Below are 16250 nucleotides of genomic sequence, written 5' to 3' on the forward strand. Positions count from 1 at the left end.
ATGTCTTTGCAATGAAGCTAATCATGTTGAAGAATTTGGTCGTAAATGTTTGAGACCCCTCCAGTTTTACTCAATGGTTCTATTGTGCTATTGTGTTATAACTTGTGTTGACATAGCTATTCTCCTCATTAGGGYTAACTGAAATACATGTATCATTTTGTCATATTATAATTAGAATAAAAACAACGATCATGAGAAAAAGCTGAAATTGATGMTTTTTTTTAATGAAAATTGTTAAAAACTACATTATCCGCACACTTTACAAGCACTTAATACAGTCTTTAAGGATATTACATGGATGAAAATTAAATTAACATATCAGCTTCAGACATACATGCTTTGAGCATTAAGAAAAAGGAAAGAGAGCAAAATGAATTAACATTATGGTATAACAAAATGAAGAGGAGCTTCTTTAAAATAAACATCAAAAGATCCAACAGAAAATAAAATACAATTAAATTGTATCATTTGGCCTCCCTGTTTTGCAAATGTCATATGATATACACACAACCTCTTTCATAAGAGTTGTGMACATTTTGTCTACAGATCTTGGAAACCAACCAAGGCTTTACAAAAGTTACCACAAACAATTTGTGTAAAACAACACATCCAAACTTGCAATGGAACAATATTACAGGCATTTCTTTGGTTTTGATATAACCACATGATATCAGGTACATCTTTGGTTTCTCATAGCTGCATGAATTTTGCCCAATCTAAAGTTAGGCCTTCAAACCCAAAGGGAATGAGTAGGAACACAGTCTAGGACATGCAATGTTTTCCCTCCACTCACCAGGAGATAGGAATGAATATTGATATTATTGATGGTCTTGAACAAGAATAAGGCATAGGGAAGTAGATACTGTATGCGATTAACCATCCCTAAATGGTAGAACATGGGCTCCCAAGAAGCCCCAACAAGTCTCATCCTCCTCCTTTTCACCAAAAAACCTCTGCCAGTTTGTAACATGAGACACCTGACACCATGACTTAATTAAGTGGCTTTAATACAGCTCATACAAAGATGCTCTGTCCTGACAACATCTTAATCCTGGGCAGAGCCCTGAGCTGCTGGCACTAATGATCAGTAAATTACAATAGGATGGAGAGAAATCCCATTCATAAAGGCTTCAAAGGACTCACAYCTCATGAAGAAGAAAGGGGRTTGTTTTTTTGTTAGGATTGCCCATGTTGTTGGTAAGAGCATCCCACTTTGACCTCCCTTCCCTCTCCTATCTTCATCCCTATTCTAGGTGTCCCGCTGGGGTACAGGGATCATGGCTGTGACAGCATGGGAAAGGCCCTGTAGACTGTGAGAATGTGCAGACCTGTACCTTTACCTCTGTCACTGCTCAATCTACTGTGGTTCTAGTAAGGATATCAGAGGCTTGTTCTCATATGAGCGGCATGTGTATGTGCATTTGAAAATGAGCTCACTTCGTCTCCAATGTTTTGTGAGTCAGTTTATTCAGACATGCCAATATGGTTTGAGATGAAGCCAGTTAAAGTCTGGGGTTTCAGGCGTTCTTCGTACAGGTTAGTATCTTTGTCTGATATACAAAGAAACAAGATCTGCATAGCCACATATTGTGGGTTGGATTGACAACTGTGTGCCTTAGGTATTTAACCATTTTTTTCTCTCTCTGAAAGGAGAATCTGTGTACATAAAAGTTTATTATGATAATTGAATGTTTAGAACAGTGCACATTTTTTTTCTTCCCGATGACTTTGGGACCTCAAGGAGGCTGGGGGGGATCTTTAATCTTTATAAGTAATGTGATTGGTGAAATGAATGCTGAGATCTGTGGTTCTAATGGTGGAATATCATGAAAGTTTTTAGTGCATCTACGCTACATTGGAATACAAAATAATAACAATAGAAGTGTATTTTTTCATAATTTAGGAGCAATATATTACACAGATTCAAATTTTTATATTAAACAACAAATGAACAAAATAGTTATATAAAAAGAGAAGTTGGAGAGAATGCTAAATGATTTTGGGCATAAGTGAACATTTCCTTAAATTTGGCTCAAATAAATATAAAAAAGTAAACTGTGTTATCCAGTTCAAACATACTATACTAAAACAGTTTGCATACAGAATGAAAAAAACCAACATTGAGTGTACAAAACATTAACAACACCTTCCTAATATTGAGTTGCACCCCCCCCCCCTCCCCTTTGGCCCTCAGAACAGTCTCAATTCGTCGGGGCATGGACTCTACAAGGTGTTGAAAGCGTTCCACAGGGATTCTGGCCCATGTTGGCGCCAATGCTTCCCACAGTTTTGTGAAGTTGGCTGGATGTCCTTTGGGTGGTGGACCATTCTTGATAAACATGGGAAACTGTTGAGCGTGAAAACCCCAGCAATGTTGCAGCTCTTGACACAAACCGATGAGCCTACTACCATACCCCATTCAAAGGCACTTTAATATTTTGTCTTGCCCATTCACCCTCTGAATGGCACACATACACAATCCATGTCTCAATTGTCGCAAGGCTTAAAAATCCTTCTTTAACCTGTCTCCTCCCCTTCATCTACACTGATTGAAGTGGATTTAACAAGTGACATCAATAAGGGATCACAGCTTTCACCTGGATTCAGCGGGTCAGTCTGTCATGGAAAGAGCAGGTGTTCTTAATGTTTTGTACACTCAGTGTATATATCATAAGTAAAAATAAAGAAAACAGTCCAACAAACTAAAACAAAAGGAATCCATAAAAATCCTGCTTTAAAAAAACAAATCTGCTAATGTCCTGTACAGTCTTCAAAATATCAGCTATTCTACTGCATAGATGATCAATACATTAACAACTTTACAGGGGAGCTTCACTCAGACATCAGTACAAATAGTACATTAAATTGTCAAGCAATGCAGAATTACTTTGAGACCATGTATTGTTTTTAAGGATGTTTCATGGACTGAAGGGTGAATCTCCAAACCTCACACCAAATAAAAGTTATGTTACATTAGCGATACAGCCACAAGCCATCTAGGGCAGGTTCTGAGACACTCGTGAAGCAAACATCATATTTGATCTCTGTTATCACCTGACAGTGAAAGGCCGCTGAGGCAGTACAGTCACTGGTCTGGATGCTTAGCTTGTAATGTCAAGAAAGGTACTGTCATCTGTGGGAAAATMATCATTTTGGTCGTGTTGGCTAGTTAACCACAATAGCACTAGCATTTTTTCAGTTCATTAGCTGCATAGAGTGAATGGCTATGAAGGTTTTGCCATTCATAGTCTTTAGTATGCATGTACCTGTTTTTCAAAAGATCCTGATATATTACTATGGCTTTTTGTTGTAACACCATAACATCTATTTACAGTTATTTAGCATTTCTTACTCATCAATTGAAAAGCATGAGATTTGTATGGTTTCAGAGCCTCAGAGAGTAGTCCCTGTCACAGTGCAGGATATACCCATGGCTTGCATAAAGGCAATCTCTGGCCATGGCATCCTGACAGATAGTGAATGTCTTTGGTCAACTAGGGAAAGGGTACGAAGCGAGTGCGCGAGAAATAAAATACAAACATGCAGCATTTATTTTGGGGGGAGGATTCATCTTTTTTTGTTCGTTCATCTTCTTTACTTTTGCTCTTTCTCTCCTGCATTTCCTCTAGCTGTCTGACAGTCAATAAGGCCTCCAGACAGACTCGTCCATGCGTCCAGAGCCGCTCATGGCCGTAGGGGAGTTGCTGTGGCTGCCGTCTGCCTCCACCCCCTCGCTCTGGTTGTTCAGGCCCTGGTTCATCAGGCTGTTGCCTCCTCCAGAGGCTGAGATTCCAGAGCAAGGCAGCAGGCGGGTGGGGGAACGCTCACCCCCGGTCCCGGCCGGGCCCACCATGGAGAACTGGTAGGAGCCGGACCCGGTGCCATAGTACAGGTGGTAGGGGGAGGAGTTGGACTGGAAGTGGCTGCCCTGGTTCTGGTTTCCAGGGTAGGGTGGGGGCAGGTAGGTGTGGTAGCGGGAGGAGGCGGACATGCCCGTCACACTGAGGCCTCCGATGCCCGTGCTGGAGGGGTTGGCTGAGTAGGTGAAGGCCCCTGGGTAGTGCATACGTGGGTCTGAGAAACGGGGGTCGGTCAGCGGGGACAGAGAAGGGAAGGTGGTCCTCTGGGGGAAGAGGTCAGCGGTGGGACCTGAGCGAYGGAGAGAGAAACAACAGATTTGGTTTAGAAACTCCTGGCGCACGTAGATCCAACTCATGGAAATTTTTCAGAGTCAAAGTGAGATAGGGAGAGTCAGAGTTCCTTCCTTTGACAGGAAGCTGTAGTAAAGTACCACATCCCCAACTGACAGTGTGGGGCCTCCAGTCTACAACCCTGCAAACACCAGTGACAAGTAATAAACTGAGACATCAAGCTGTGACAGCACATCATCACACAGCTCTGGGAACCAGATGAAGTTATGAGTGTCCTCCCTCTCAGCCTTAACATAGCCCTCCTACAGAACCCTACCAGCTGAACTAGAGTAATGTACAGGAACAGCGTTCTCTGTTGTTTGGAGGAATGAAAAGAGGTATTGTCAGAGCAGAGTGGTGCTTTGAGTAAACACTGACAGCTTGTTGTGCAGCGTGTGCTGTTGTGTAACTCTACATACCGTACATCAAACTGATGAGAGAGAACAGGAAACTAAAGAGGTAACCATCACATTCAGACAAACAGAGGGAGGGAGAGGGAGAGAGTTCTATGTATTTGTGTATTTTGTAAAAGTAATGCAAGCCGTATCAATGTCACATTCTTGTCAGTGCTAAACTATCCTGAAGTGTAGTCACATAGGTAACACAGCACACAAAAGCCAGCTGTTTTGACTTAAATTTCACAGCCAAACATTCCCTGATTTATTCAACTGATCTTGCTCAAGGGTTTGACTCTGCAGTTTTTCTCGCTGGGATTTGGGGCAGCTCCTGTCACCAGCACATTTCCTTAAACACAACACCATACCGCCCCCCCAACAAAACATGCATGACTACAGAGTTAGGCTGATTTGGCAGTTCTTTCAAAATGTGTGTGTTTCAAGTTTTAATGTCATGTACAGTGAAATGCCTTTCTTGCCAGCTCTGACCCCAACAATGCAGTAATCAATAAGAATGTAATACTAAAAATAACAAGAGAACAAAAACACACAAGAAATACAAATAAGAACACGAGAAAGTAAGTAAGCATACTATATACAGGGTCAGCCAGTTRGTTCGTGTGTGTGTGGTGTGTGTGTCTCTCTCTCAGGCTTCTCATTGATCTGGTAACTGGCTGTTTTGGCTACAGCATGCTGCCACCTACTGTACTGTAGTATCTGGGTTTGATAGGTACATACAGGGACAGATACACACACCATGCACTGAATGTATGCACCTAGGCCTTCAGCTAGCCTACCTGTTGGATCAGTCAGGTAGAGAACCCATAAAGGCTCCACTTACAATTACCAATATTGACAACAGTGATTTTTCTTCTTCATTCCGTGTGATGTAGGCTTCTGTAAACCAATAAACTGACGTTTAATATCTCTGTTAAACGGACTACCCTTGTATTTTAGTTGTTTTTTTGACTGTCTCTATGCACACTCTCAGGACTCGACCCACTCACGCACACTGACACTCCAACACACACATTTATACTGACTCGACACACACACACACACACACACACACACACACACACAGTCACATACAACCTTCGTTTACGCTGCTACTAATCTGTTTATCCTGTATATAGCTTCTTACTTTCCCCTGTTCTTCAATTTGTATTTATTGTGTGGTTTCTGTTCTACTTCAGGTTATTTTTAATACTACATTGAGTTAGCAAGAAAGGCATTTTACTGTACTTGTACACGTGACATTAAACCTTAACTCTCTACTCGATCAGTTTCACTTCTTTTTGGCAGGCAATCAGGAATGAAGGTTTGCTCAGGGTGCGGCAGTCAATCACCTCTGAGAAAGTAGGCCAACGGGAGCCATAGAACACCTGACAACTGTCACTCATCTCTTAGGTCATGTCTCACGGTTTTCTTGCTACTGTAGCCATGGTTTTTGGAATAAGAAATATAGGCCTATATCTGAGACTTTTATTATGGCATTGTTATTTAGACTTTGTTATGGATTTTGGTTTTGCCAATACCCTTCCCATGCTCACCTGTGTCATCATTGGTAAGTCTCCCCCTCTTGCTATCCTACTGCTATGTAAATCACCCCYTTCCTTCCCTATATGCTGTTGCCCACAGTGTATTGAATACTGTATACAGTGGGTGTATAAAACATTAAGAACACCTGCTATTTCCATGACATAGACTGACCAGGTGAATCCATGATCCCTTATTGATGTCACTTGTTAAATCCACTTCAATCAGTGTAGATGAAGAGGAMGAGACAGGTTAAATAASGACTTTTAAGTCTTGAGGCAATTGAGACATGGATTGTGTGTGTGTCATTCAGAGGGTGAATGGGCAAGACAAAAGATTGAAGCACCAGTTTAAGTGTGTCGAGAACTGCAACGCTGCTGGGTTTTTTACGCTCAACAGTTTCCCATGTGTATCAAGAATGGTCCACCACCCAAAGGACATCCAGCCAACTTGACACAACTGTGGGAAGCATTGGAGACAACATGGGCCAGCATCCCTGTGGAACGCTTTCAACACCTTGTAGAGTCCATGCCCCGACGAATTGAGGCTGTTCTGAGGGCAGCCTCAACACAAAKGGTGTTCCTAATGTATTGTAGAATCGGTGTATGTTTTAATCTAGATGTACATAGGGTAATGGGCTGGATGCTGACCTTGTCAGCAGATCTTTTTGTGGCCTGTAGCATGGGTGATTTTCTAGTACATAGGAAAGAATGGCATATGTGTACTGATGAATAGTTAGTTATTGGGTAAGGTGGGCATYCAGGTATGATTGACTTCCTTGTCCTTTGCTGTGGCTTGGGAGAGCTCAGACCTAATCATTGTGAATGCCAACAGGTGTGACGTGGTTTCTTGCACCTGCCACACACACACACACACACACACACACACACACACACACACACACACACACACACACACACACACACACACACACACACACACACACACAGCACACACCCACACTCACACACACACACACACACACACACACACACACACACACACACACACACACACACACCCCTGTCAGAACCTACTCATTTGTTTGTCTGATTCCACTGGATTCGGTTTTGATGGGCTCAGTGTTCCCACATGACTCTAGTATAAAATGTGGATTTGGATGGCAGAGAAAAGACAGGCTGTATTTGTGAAACAGCAAGCGCTTGCACGCCACAGCCCCGAGGGGGGAAGATGCTGAACTTGCGTGCCATAGTCTTGTTGAAATGTCTTTCCCCTACGTCTGGAGAATTGGGTCCATTTTCAGCAACAAAAAAATATGTTCCTTTGCAATTTCCACGGCTCCTGCTTTCTTTTCTCAAGAACACATTTATTTTCTGCAGTTGAAAATGTCTTCCTTTTCGGATGAAGGGGGGTTAGTGAGGAGGGTTGGGGGTGTTGTTTCTTTTTCCAGAGTCTACCAGGCACCAGAGTCGGGCCCCGTATCTGATTTCACGCAAAGAAAATCCAAACCTTCAGCTGCTGTTGATTCAGTATAAGTGGAGTCGGCCCACTAATTCCTACCGGACTCCCAAAAAGCTCCCTTTCTCTCTCTTCCTTTCTCGCTCTCTCTCTCCGTCTCTCTCTCTCTCTCTCCATCTCTCTCCGTCTCTCTCTCTCCGTCTCTCTCTCTCCGTCTCTCTCTCTCCGTCTCTCTCTCTCCGTCTCTCTCCGTCCGTCTCTCTCCGTCTCTGTCTCCCTGATAAATATAGGCTTCAGGGTGGAGCCTGTATCTGTGGCACGGGGACTTGATGGCTCTGGCGGCTTTGGCCCACCCCACACATGATCTCTATTTAATTGTCGCCAGTGGAAACGTGTTGACTAAATTGCGGCGGGGAGAGGCTCCTGTATTTTGTCAGGGGAAACTCAACTGGACACTTATCACAACACCTTAATGGGGTTGTGTCCCGTCACAACCTTGGCGGTGGACCAGCCAGTCACCACCACTGTTCACCTCTCAGCAGCTCAGCTGCTCCCTCTAGAGGATATGGGTAGATCAGCAACTCTCTACTCACACACAGAACCACAGTTTTGCAATCTTCTGTTAGCTACCCTGATCCACACACAGCCCCTCCTCATCTCTCTGCCAGCTAATTATAGGTTGAGGCTCTGCGGCTCTGCGGCTCTGCGGCTCCGGGGCTCCGGGGCTCCGGGGCTGTGGTAACAGCGGGGCTGTGGTAACAGCGGGGCTGTGGGTACAAGGGAGGAGGAGTGTTGGATCTTTGGTCCTGATGCGGCCTAGCTGGTAGCAGCGGCCCACCCAACACATGATCTCCATTAGGCTCAGCTGAAACGTGTTGACTAAATTGCAGGGACAGGAGAGGGGATGGACCCCAGAGGGCTAGTTGGTGCGGCCCGCCGTCTGTGATGTTCCCACTCTAAAAGGGGTGGCGGCTGGGAATCCATTTTTTTTAAATAGAGAACACATTGTTCTAGAGCGCTCCTTTTTTTCCTTCACTCTCCTCTCTTTCCCTCGCTCCCTTGCTTGTGTGCGCGTTCCCATATTGAGTTCTGCAACACCGCAGGAGCGGGGTAAATCTCTTTCTCTCTGTCTCTCTCGCTTGCTCTCTGAGGTCCACTAGTCCACAGTCAAGCGTGTAACCCAGATARGGAGGGAGGTTTGCCTCATTTGCTTACGGGAGAAACTGATTTTGGTTGTTAACATAAGGGCAAACTGAGGTCGCCAGCGAGGTGTGTGTATGTGGAGGGTGGGGGGGGTGAGGGATGCAAATCCAGGCCCTCACCTGTGAAATGTTTACTCAGGCTGAATGCAAACTGTGACGAGCAGCGCCCAGGGAATGGTGTCTCAGGCAAATAAGTGGAGGGGTGGGAAAGGGAGAAAATCTCAGACCAGGCTGGCCCAGAGAGAGAGAGATGGAGAGAGAGATCTCTTCGCCTTTCATCTCCTTCCCTCAGACCGCAGCCAGAGAGGAGTGACTGTCCCATGCTTCCCAGACCATCACTGATTTCAGAGTAGATTAGATTTTTTGGTGATGAGTTGTGAGAATGAAAAGTTGTTACGAATGCCGAGTGAGATCTTGACCAAACGCCGCAAGAATAGTCAAAGTTTGGCCAAGAAATACATTGCCAGGGAAATAATGTTGGTCCACAAGCCAAAGAATAGGAGACACAAATGAACACAAATGATCCTTAGATGTTTGTTTAAGCGCTTAGGCCTTGGGGTTGGAGCTTCGCATCTGATGCAAATAGCCTTCACCTCTTACCGTGGCTCTTCTGAACTAGAACAACACGGTCAACAACACCAAAGCCCTCTCCATTGCAGCCACTGTAGCATGTGAGCCCAGCAGGTTTTGCATGGCTCTACCTATCACTAGCAACACGATTGAGGCATTAGGGAGTTTGTGATGATAAAACACCAAGATTTTCCTAATGCATCAATGAACCAGATGTGATTTATGAGTTTGTTAACTAAATCAACTGTTGTTTCCTACTATGACTTATTATTAATTTACCAGGTAAATTGACTGAGAACACATTCTCATTTACAGCAACAACCTGGGGAATAGTTACAGCGGAGAGGAGTGAGCCAATTGTAAGCTGGGAATGATTAGGTGACCATGATGGTCAGATTGGAAATTTAGCCAGGGTTACCTCCCCTACTCTTACAATAAGTGCCATGGGATCTTTAGTGACCACAGAGAGTTAGGACACCCATTTAACATCCCATCTGAAAGACAGCACCCTACACAGGGCAATGTCCCCAATCACCACCCTGGGGCATTTTTTTAGACCAGAGGAAAGGGTGCCTCCTATTGGCCCTCCAACACCACTTCCAGCAGCATCTGGTCTCCCATCCAGGACCAAACCTGCTTAGCTTCAGAAGCAAGCCAGCAGTGGAATGCAGGGTGGTATGCTGCTGGCCAATGAGTTCTGGCCAGGTGGCATGTGCACTCTTCGATATTATTGTTGATCGTAATAGTTTAATAATCTCTGTCTCTCTGGAACTGGATATGAATTTCATGATTAGACATTAGGACTTCTCCCCACTACCGTTAGTCCCCATCAAACACAAATTCCACTTTTCACACCCTAGTGAGTATTTTGTTCTGAAGTGAATATCTGTCAAGGGAATGTCTCGCTCGCGTAGTGTCAAAAGTAAATATGTCAATCTATGCATTCCATCTCTGCATACATTCCATCTTGTAGTCATTGAAAAATGATGAAACTGCTGCATTGTGTTTGGAAATCACTGACAGTCACATCTAAAGTCTGTTTTACAACGGGGGCTTTCCCTTATCAAACCTTTTGAAAACCATGAATTTCCAAAAAGCCTAATTGATGAGTCATACAGAAGGGGCTTAGTATGAGGATCATCGAGGAGTAAAATTGAATGGTGTGTAAGCAGATGACTCAGCAGGTCTGGTGCAGTGTGCTTCGGTGGTTTCTGGGAAGAGAACGGGTGGGTGGCTGAGTGGCTGTGGGGCAGGAGAAGAAGAGTGCCAAAACACCAGGGAGGGAGGGAGGAAGGGGGTGTTTTGGAATGTTCTGGGATCCAGAGCTCTGAAGGCAAACCAAAACGCATTCCCCAAAATGTCACAACGAGTGGAACGCCCATTGCATATCCTTAGTCCCAGCTCTTCCACTATCTCTATATTAATTCCACCTTGTCAAAGACATGATTGACTGACTATTGATATGAAGCAGAGTGTCTTAATTGTTGTTCTCAGCTACTCTTGAAGATGTTGGATAGTGTGAATTGGCTAGGGTGATGTTGTGTATGTAGTCCAAGTCTCCTCAATCATCCCCTCTCTGTACATTTCATGCCTGTTTTCTCAGACTAGTAATTATGGCCATCTCTTATTGCTCACCACGCCTCTCGTACTGCTCAGTGATTGGGCCTTGCATGTTATGATTAAGCCTCAGAGACAAACAAACAACACAAGCAAACATCTTTCCCATATAGGCCTGCACACACAAACACAGATATGACTCACGCTGAAATGCACCTAAAACCAGGGTCATATAAGCAGAGCAGGATACTTGTTCACTTCCTACTGCTGTGCGAGTGTGTGTGAATGAGAGGCCGAAAGAAAGAGAAAGAAAAAAATCCCGAGCGACAACAATAGAGAGAAAGCACAAGTGAGAAGTAAGGCGACGTAGAGCAGTTTGGGATAGGGGCCCCAGGTAGAGTAGATATAATATCTCTCTTACTTGACCATCTGAGGTCGTCCTCCACCTTGCATGTCTTCAGAGTTGGTGGGTCAATCTGGTCAGACCACAGGGCTGCAATGGACATAGATAGTATGTGTTAATTAAGGAGAATTTAGACATGACACTAGCCTGACACTACTGTAGTCTGGGCAGGTATGACAACGACCTCATTACATGYGTGTTTCTAATTCTGATGCACAGTAGAAGTGCAAGAGGATTAGAGAGAATTGTTTCCGGTTATGATTCTGTAGGTTCTGTGCATGTACTGTGTTCGAGTGAGGGGAGTGCAGATCTCTTCAATGCCCTAAAAGAAGCCAGCAACATGTCAAAGCTATCTGAGTGTGGTGGTTTGGCTGTCTACCTGTGACAGGCCTGCCTGTGCTGACTGAGCAGAGAGGAGGGCAGAAGGGGAGCTCTCACTGGAGTGAGACTAGAGAGAGGGCTTGGGAAAACAGGGCTGAGGGGTTGATGGAGCTAACAGAGATATTTTGGTTTCTCAGTGGGCTGGGAGGAGGAGGTGTGAGGCCTTTGTTGGCCTGTCCAGTCAGCCTGTCAGGGAAAGAAGAATCCTTACAAGCGCAGCGCATGAGACCCTGGTTCACACTCAATGGCCACACCGCAGGAAGCTGACAATTTGACATGCAAAGAGTGTTAGTTTGCTCTCGGACTGAGATAGGGCAGTTGTTACAAGCCAAACTGCAAGAATGAACCGTGGACCTCAAACACACATGCTTTTACTTGTACACACACACACACATGCACACACACACACACACACACACACACACACACATGCCCACACATTCTCAAAAAACCACTAGTCCATTTACAGATTCAGACATACTGATAGCAGAGAAACTGTAGGACGTTGGCAGTCATATAATGTATCTCCGGTTATGAACAAAAATATAAATGCAACATGCAACAATTTCACCGATTTTACTGAGTTACAGTTCAAATAAGGAAATCAGTCAATTGAAATAAATAAATTAGGTCCTAATCTATCGATTTCACATGACTGAGCAGGCCCAKCCACTTGGGAGCCAGGCACACACACTGGAGAGCCAGGCTCAGCCAATCAGAATTACAGACAAAAATACTCGTCAGTTTCATCAGCTGTCCGGGTGGCTGGTCTCAGACGATCCCGCAAGTGAAGAAGCCAGATGTGGAGGTAGAGAAAACAACATTGGAGGCGGCTTATGGTAGAGAAATGGACATATAATTCTCTGGCAACATCTCTGGTGGACATTCCTGCAGTCAGCATGCCAATTGCCGCTCCCTCAAAACTTGAGACATKTGTGACGTTGTGTGACAAAACTGCACATTCTAAAGTGGCCTTTTATTGTCCCAGCACAAGGTGCACCTGTGTAAGGATCATGCTGTTTAATCAGCTACTTGATATGCCACACTTGTCAGGGGGATGGATTATCTTGGCAAAAGAGAAATGCTCACTAACAGGGATGTAAACAAATTTGTGCACAAAATGTAAGAGAAACAAGCTTTTTGTGTGTATGGACAATTTCTGGGATATTTTATTTCAGCTCATGAAACATGAGACCAACACTTTATATGTTGTGTTTGTATTTTTGTTCAGTATATACACTGCCACTCTAATATTTGCAGTTTTTTCACACAACACAATGCCACAGATGTCTCAAGTTTTGAGAGAGTGTGCAATTGTCATGCTGACTGCAGGAATGTCCCCCAGAGCTGTTGCCAGAGAACTGAYTGTTAAATTCTCTACCATAAGCTGCCTCCAACGTCGTTTTAGAGAACTTGGRATTACATCCAARCAGACCACGTGTATGGCGTCGTGTGGACGACCGGTTTGGGGATGTCAACGTTGTAAACAGAGTGCCCTATGGTGGCAGTGGTGTTTTGGTATGGGCAGGCATAAGCTATAGACAACAAACACAACTGCATTTTATCGATGGCAATTTGAATGCACAGAGATACCGTGATCAGATCCTGAGGCCCATTGTCATGCTATTCATCTGCCGCCATCACTTKATGTTTCAGCATGATAATCCACGGCCTTATGTCCCAAGGATATTTACACAATTCCTGTGAGCTGAAAATGTCCCAGCTCTTCCATGGCCTGCATACTCACCAGACATGTCACCCATTGAGCATGTTTGGGATGCTCTGGATCGACTTGTACAACAGCGTGTTACAGTTCCCGCCAATATCCAGCAACTTCCCACAGCCATTGAAGAGGAGTGGGAAAACATTCCACAGGCCACAATCAACAGCCTGATCAACTCTATGCGAAGGAGATGTGTCGCACTGCATGAAGCAAATGGTGGTCARACCAGATACTGACTGGTTTTCTGATCCATGCCCAAACCTTTTTATAAAGGTATCTGTGACCAACAGATGCATATCTGTATTCCCAGTCATGTGAAATCCATGGATCAGGACCTAGAGAATTTATTTCAATTGACTGATTTCRTCATATGAACTGTAACTCAGTAAAATCGTTGAAATTGTTGCCTGTTGCGTTTCTATTTTTGTTCAGTATATTTATATTGCAGTTTTGACATGAACATACAGTAACTAAGGCCTGGAGAGTTCCTGATCATATCCCTGTCTCTAGCCGGGCTACAGTAACACTACACTATAGTATGAGCTGAGGAACAACATCCTAACCGCTATATTAGCAGTTGTGATRCTGACCTTGAGAGGGGCCAGGAACAGGGGGAGGAGGTGGAGGGGGATGTTCACCTATGCCCACACTGGGCCCAGGCTGGCTGGGGTTGGGGTGTGTAAAAGCTCTCTCACCCCCGGAGCTACTCTACTTCCTCTCCAAAGGCCCGGATCAGCACTTAGCCTCTGAGAGGTCCCGCGCTTCGCCCCACAATGGGAAATTCTTACACATAAATGGGGTTATTCAGAAAGGTTTCGAAGCAGCTGGTGCGATCTGCTCAAGAAAATAAACATTTCCTTCAAATATTTTGATTGGCTGGTGGACAACGTCAATACCAGCGGCACAGATTACCCCTGTTAATATGAGTCTCAGCCCCCTGGGCGGGGCTAGAGATTGGGGGAAGGCGGTAGGTGCATTAGGGGTAGAAGACGACGGCCGCGTCACAAATATGAACGTTTTTGGGGTGGCGTCAGTGATGGCTGGGAGGACACAAATAAACACATGCTCTGCTTTTGAAGTGCAGTTGGAGATGAAAGGGCCAAGATGGCGTCTGTCCTCATGACTCTGGATTCGGCAGCGCCTCAGAGACATGTAATGCGCCTGTCGTAATGAAGCGTGTCATTGAGACACAGTGAATGCTGGGCCTTGTGCTGGCTTCCTGTTTCGCTTAGGCCCTAGGCGTCACCACGGAGAGATAGAATGTGAGAGAGAGCAAGAAGAGACAGAGTGAGAGGGAGAGAGAGAGAGAGAGAGAGAGGAGAGAGAGAGAAGAGAGAGAGAGAGAGAGAGAGGCGAGAGAGAGAGAGAGAGAGAGAGAGAAGAAGAGAGAGAGAAAGACGCCAGCGAGGAAGGGAGGGGAGAGAGCCTGTTAGAGAGCGAGTGAGAGGGGAGAAAATGGCCTTGGCTTAGCTATGTGGGACATTTGATATGTCTTTTGAGCCCTCACTTAAACATGAGTAAAAACAAACACATCGACTGAAAAATCCTATGTTCTATTTGAGAGCCCCCTGCCTTGCCTCCCTTTCCCCTCTCCTCAGACTCAATAGAGACTGTTCATTGCGCACATGTAGTTTCTGTAATTGCTGAAATGTAAAGCTCGACCCGGCTCTGATGTTAAATTATAACTAACACAAACAGTTGAGTCTGGAAAAAAAAGCTCTCTTTTCTCTTTTTCCAGCTTACTGTTTAGAGATGGCTTCAAAAGAGATTTTTTTTTTATTGGAGAACAAAAACATTTTCAGTTTGAATAATTCAGATCTAACTAAGGTCACAAAAACAGAGTAACCACAAGTGCAGCTCTTAGGCACCATAACAAATAAACCCCATGGCGACCATTGATATATTATGTAAATACAGCGCTGGAGAAGTAAAACAGAATCCCTCGTCGCTGGTCTGGATTCCCGCTAGTTTTGGTTGSATTTGGCCTGAGAGCTCCTTTCCTGTATGGGTTTGGCACGGACCAGCATGCATTGCTGCCCAAATGGAGCTTGGAGCCAACAGCATCTCCACCAGGCTCACAGCATGGCCAGCTCTCTCTGGTCTTGTACTGACAGACAGTCAACGACCCACAAACCAACACAATAACCTAGTAAGCACATCTGGTACTAAACAGAGACATGGAGGCACGATGCTTTGACCTTTCCCTCTATAAGCATGTGCTATGTGCCTGGCTGCATGTTCCAGGGACTGGCATACTTGTGTCTTACAGTGACTCTTTGTTGGTTATAATTGGTTGATAATGTCCTGCTGGGTGTTAGAGTGGGTTTGAGGTTTGAGGTAGACACAGATCCAGGATCYGATTACCCAACTCCACATCTTAACACTTACCATTAGGAGGATTAAATAATATCTGACCCTGGACTAGCGGTTAGGGGCTCTGGGTCTGATCAGGGCTGTTAGTGGTAGACTGGAGCAGGCATTCGCTTGGGGGGCCAGCCGGCTTGTTTATGTGGAGTAAACAGTGTGGTCACTGTGGACAGGAGAGGAGGGGTAGGACCTCCCTCTAGCTAGCAGGACTTTCACAACCAGAGAGAATCCGGGATATATTCACCTGTTTGACCTTTCACCACAGCAGAACTGCTGCAGATGTATGCCATTGGAAGACTTTTGGTTTATTGGTGGAGTATCTACGGTAACCACCAGTAAATTGTTTTATTTTGACCCCTGCTATTTTGTAACCTATACCATACAGGTGCCACGGCTTAGCATGCGACCTTGTGAACAGTATTATATAATTAATACAACTAGTGTGTTTTATCACTCAAAGCCAAAACACACACACACACACACACACACACACACACACACACA

At 44.8% G+C, this 16250-nt stretch overlaps 1 protein-coding gene across 4 annotated transcripts in view; it reads right to left on the reverse strand.

Annotated features, from left to right (window-relative positions):
• Nucleotides 1-203: 203 nt before the first annotated feature.
• Nucleotides 204-16250, reverse strand: part of runx3 (RUNX family transcription factor 3) — an 81500-nt gene continuing 65453 nt past the window's right edge. For 2 of the 4 annotated variants that reach the window (XM_023986463.2, XM_023986465.2), the window contains exons 7-8: nt 11294-11365; nt 204-4149 (exon numbers count right to left, since the gene is read on the reverse strand). In XM_023986463.2, coding sequence (XP_023842231.1) covers nt 3641-4149; nt 11294-11365 — 581 coding nt within the window. In that variant the 3' untranslated portion in view covers nt 204-3640. The remainder of the gene's footprint in view (nt 4150-11293; nt 11366-16250) is intronic. The other 2 variants (XM_023986467.3, XM_070443341.1) reach the window with 1 other exon arrangement.

The sequence above is a fragment of the Salvelinus sp. IW2-2015 genome, linkage group LG4q.2 (genome assembly GCF_002910315.2).
Source record: "Salvelinus sp. IW2-2015 linkage group LG4q.2, ASM291031v2, whole genome shotgun sequence".
Taxonomy (NCBI): domain Eukaryota; kingdom Metazoa; phylum Chordata; class Actinopteri; order Salmoniformes; family Salmonidae; genus Salvelinus; species Salvelinus sp. IW2-2015.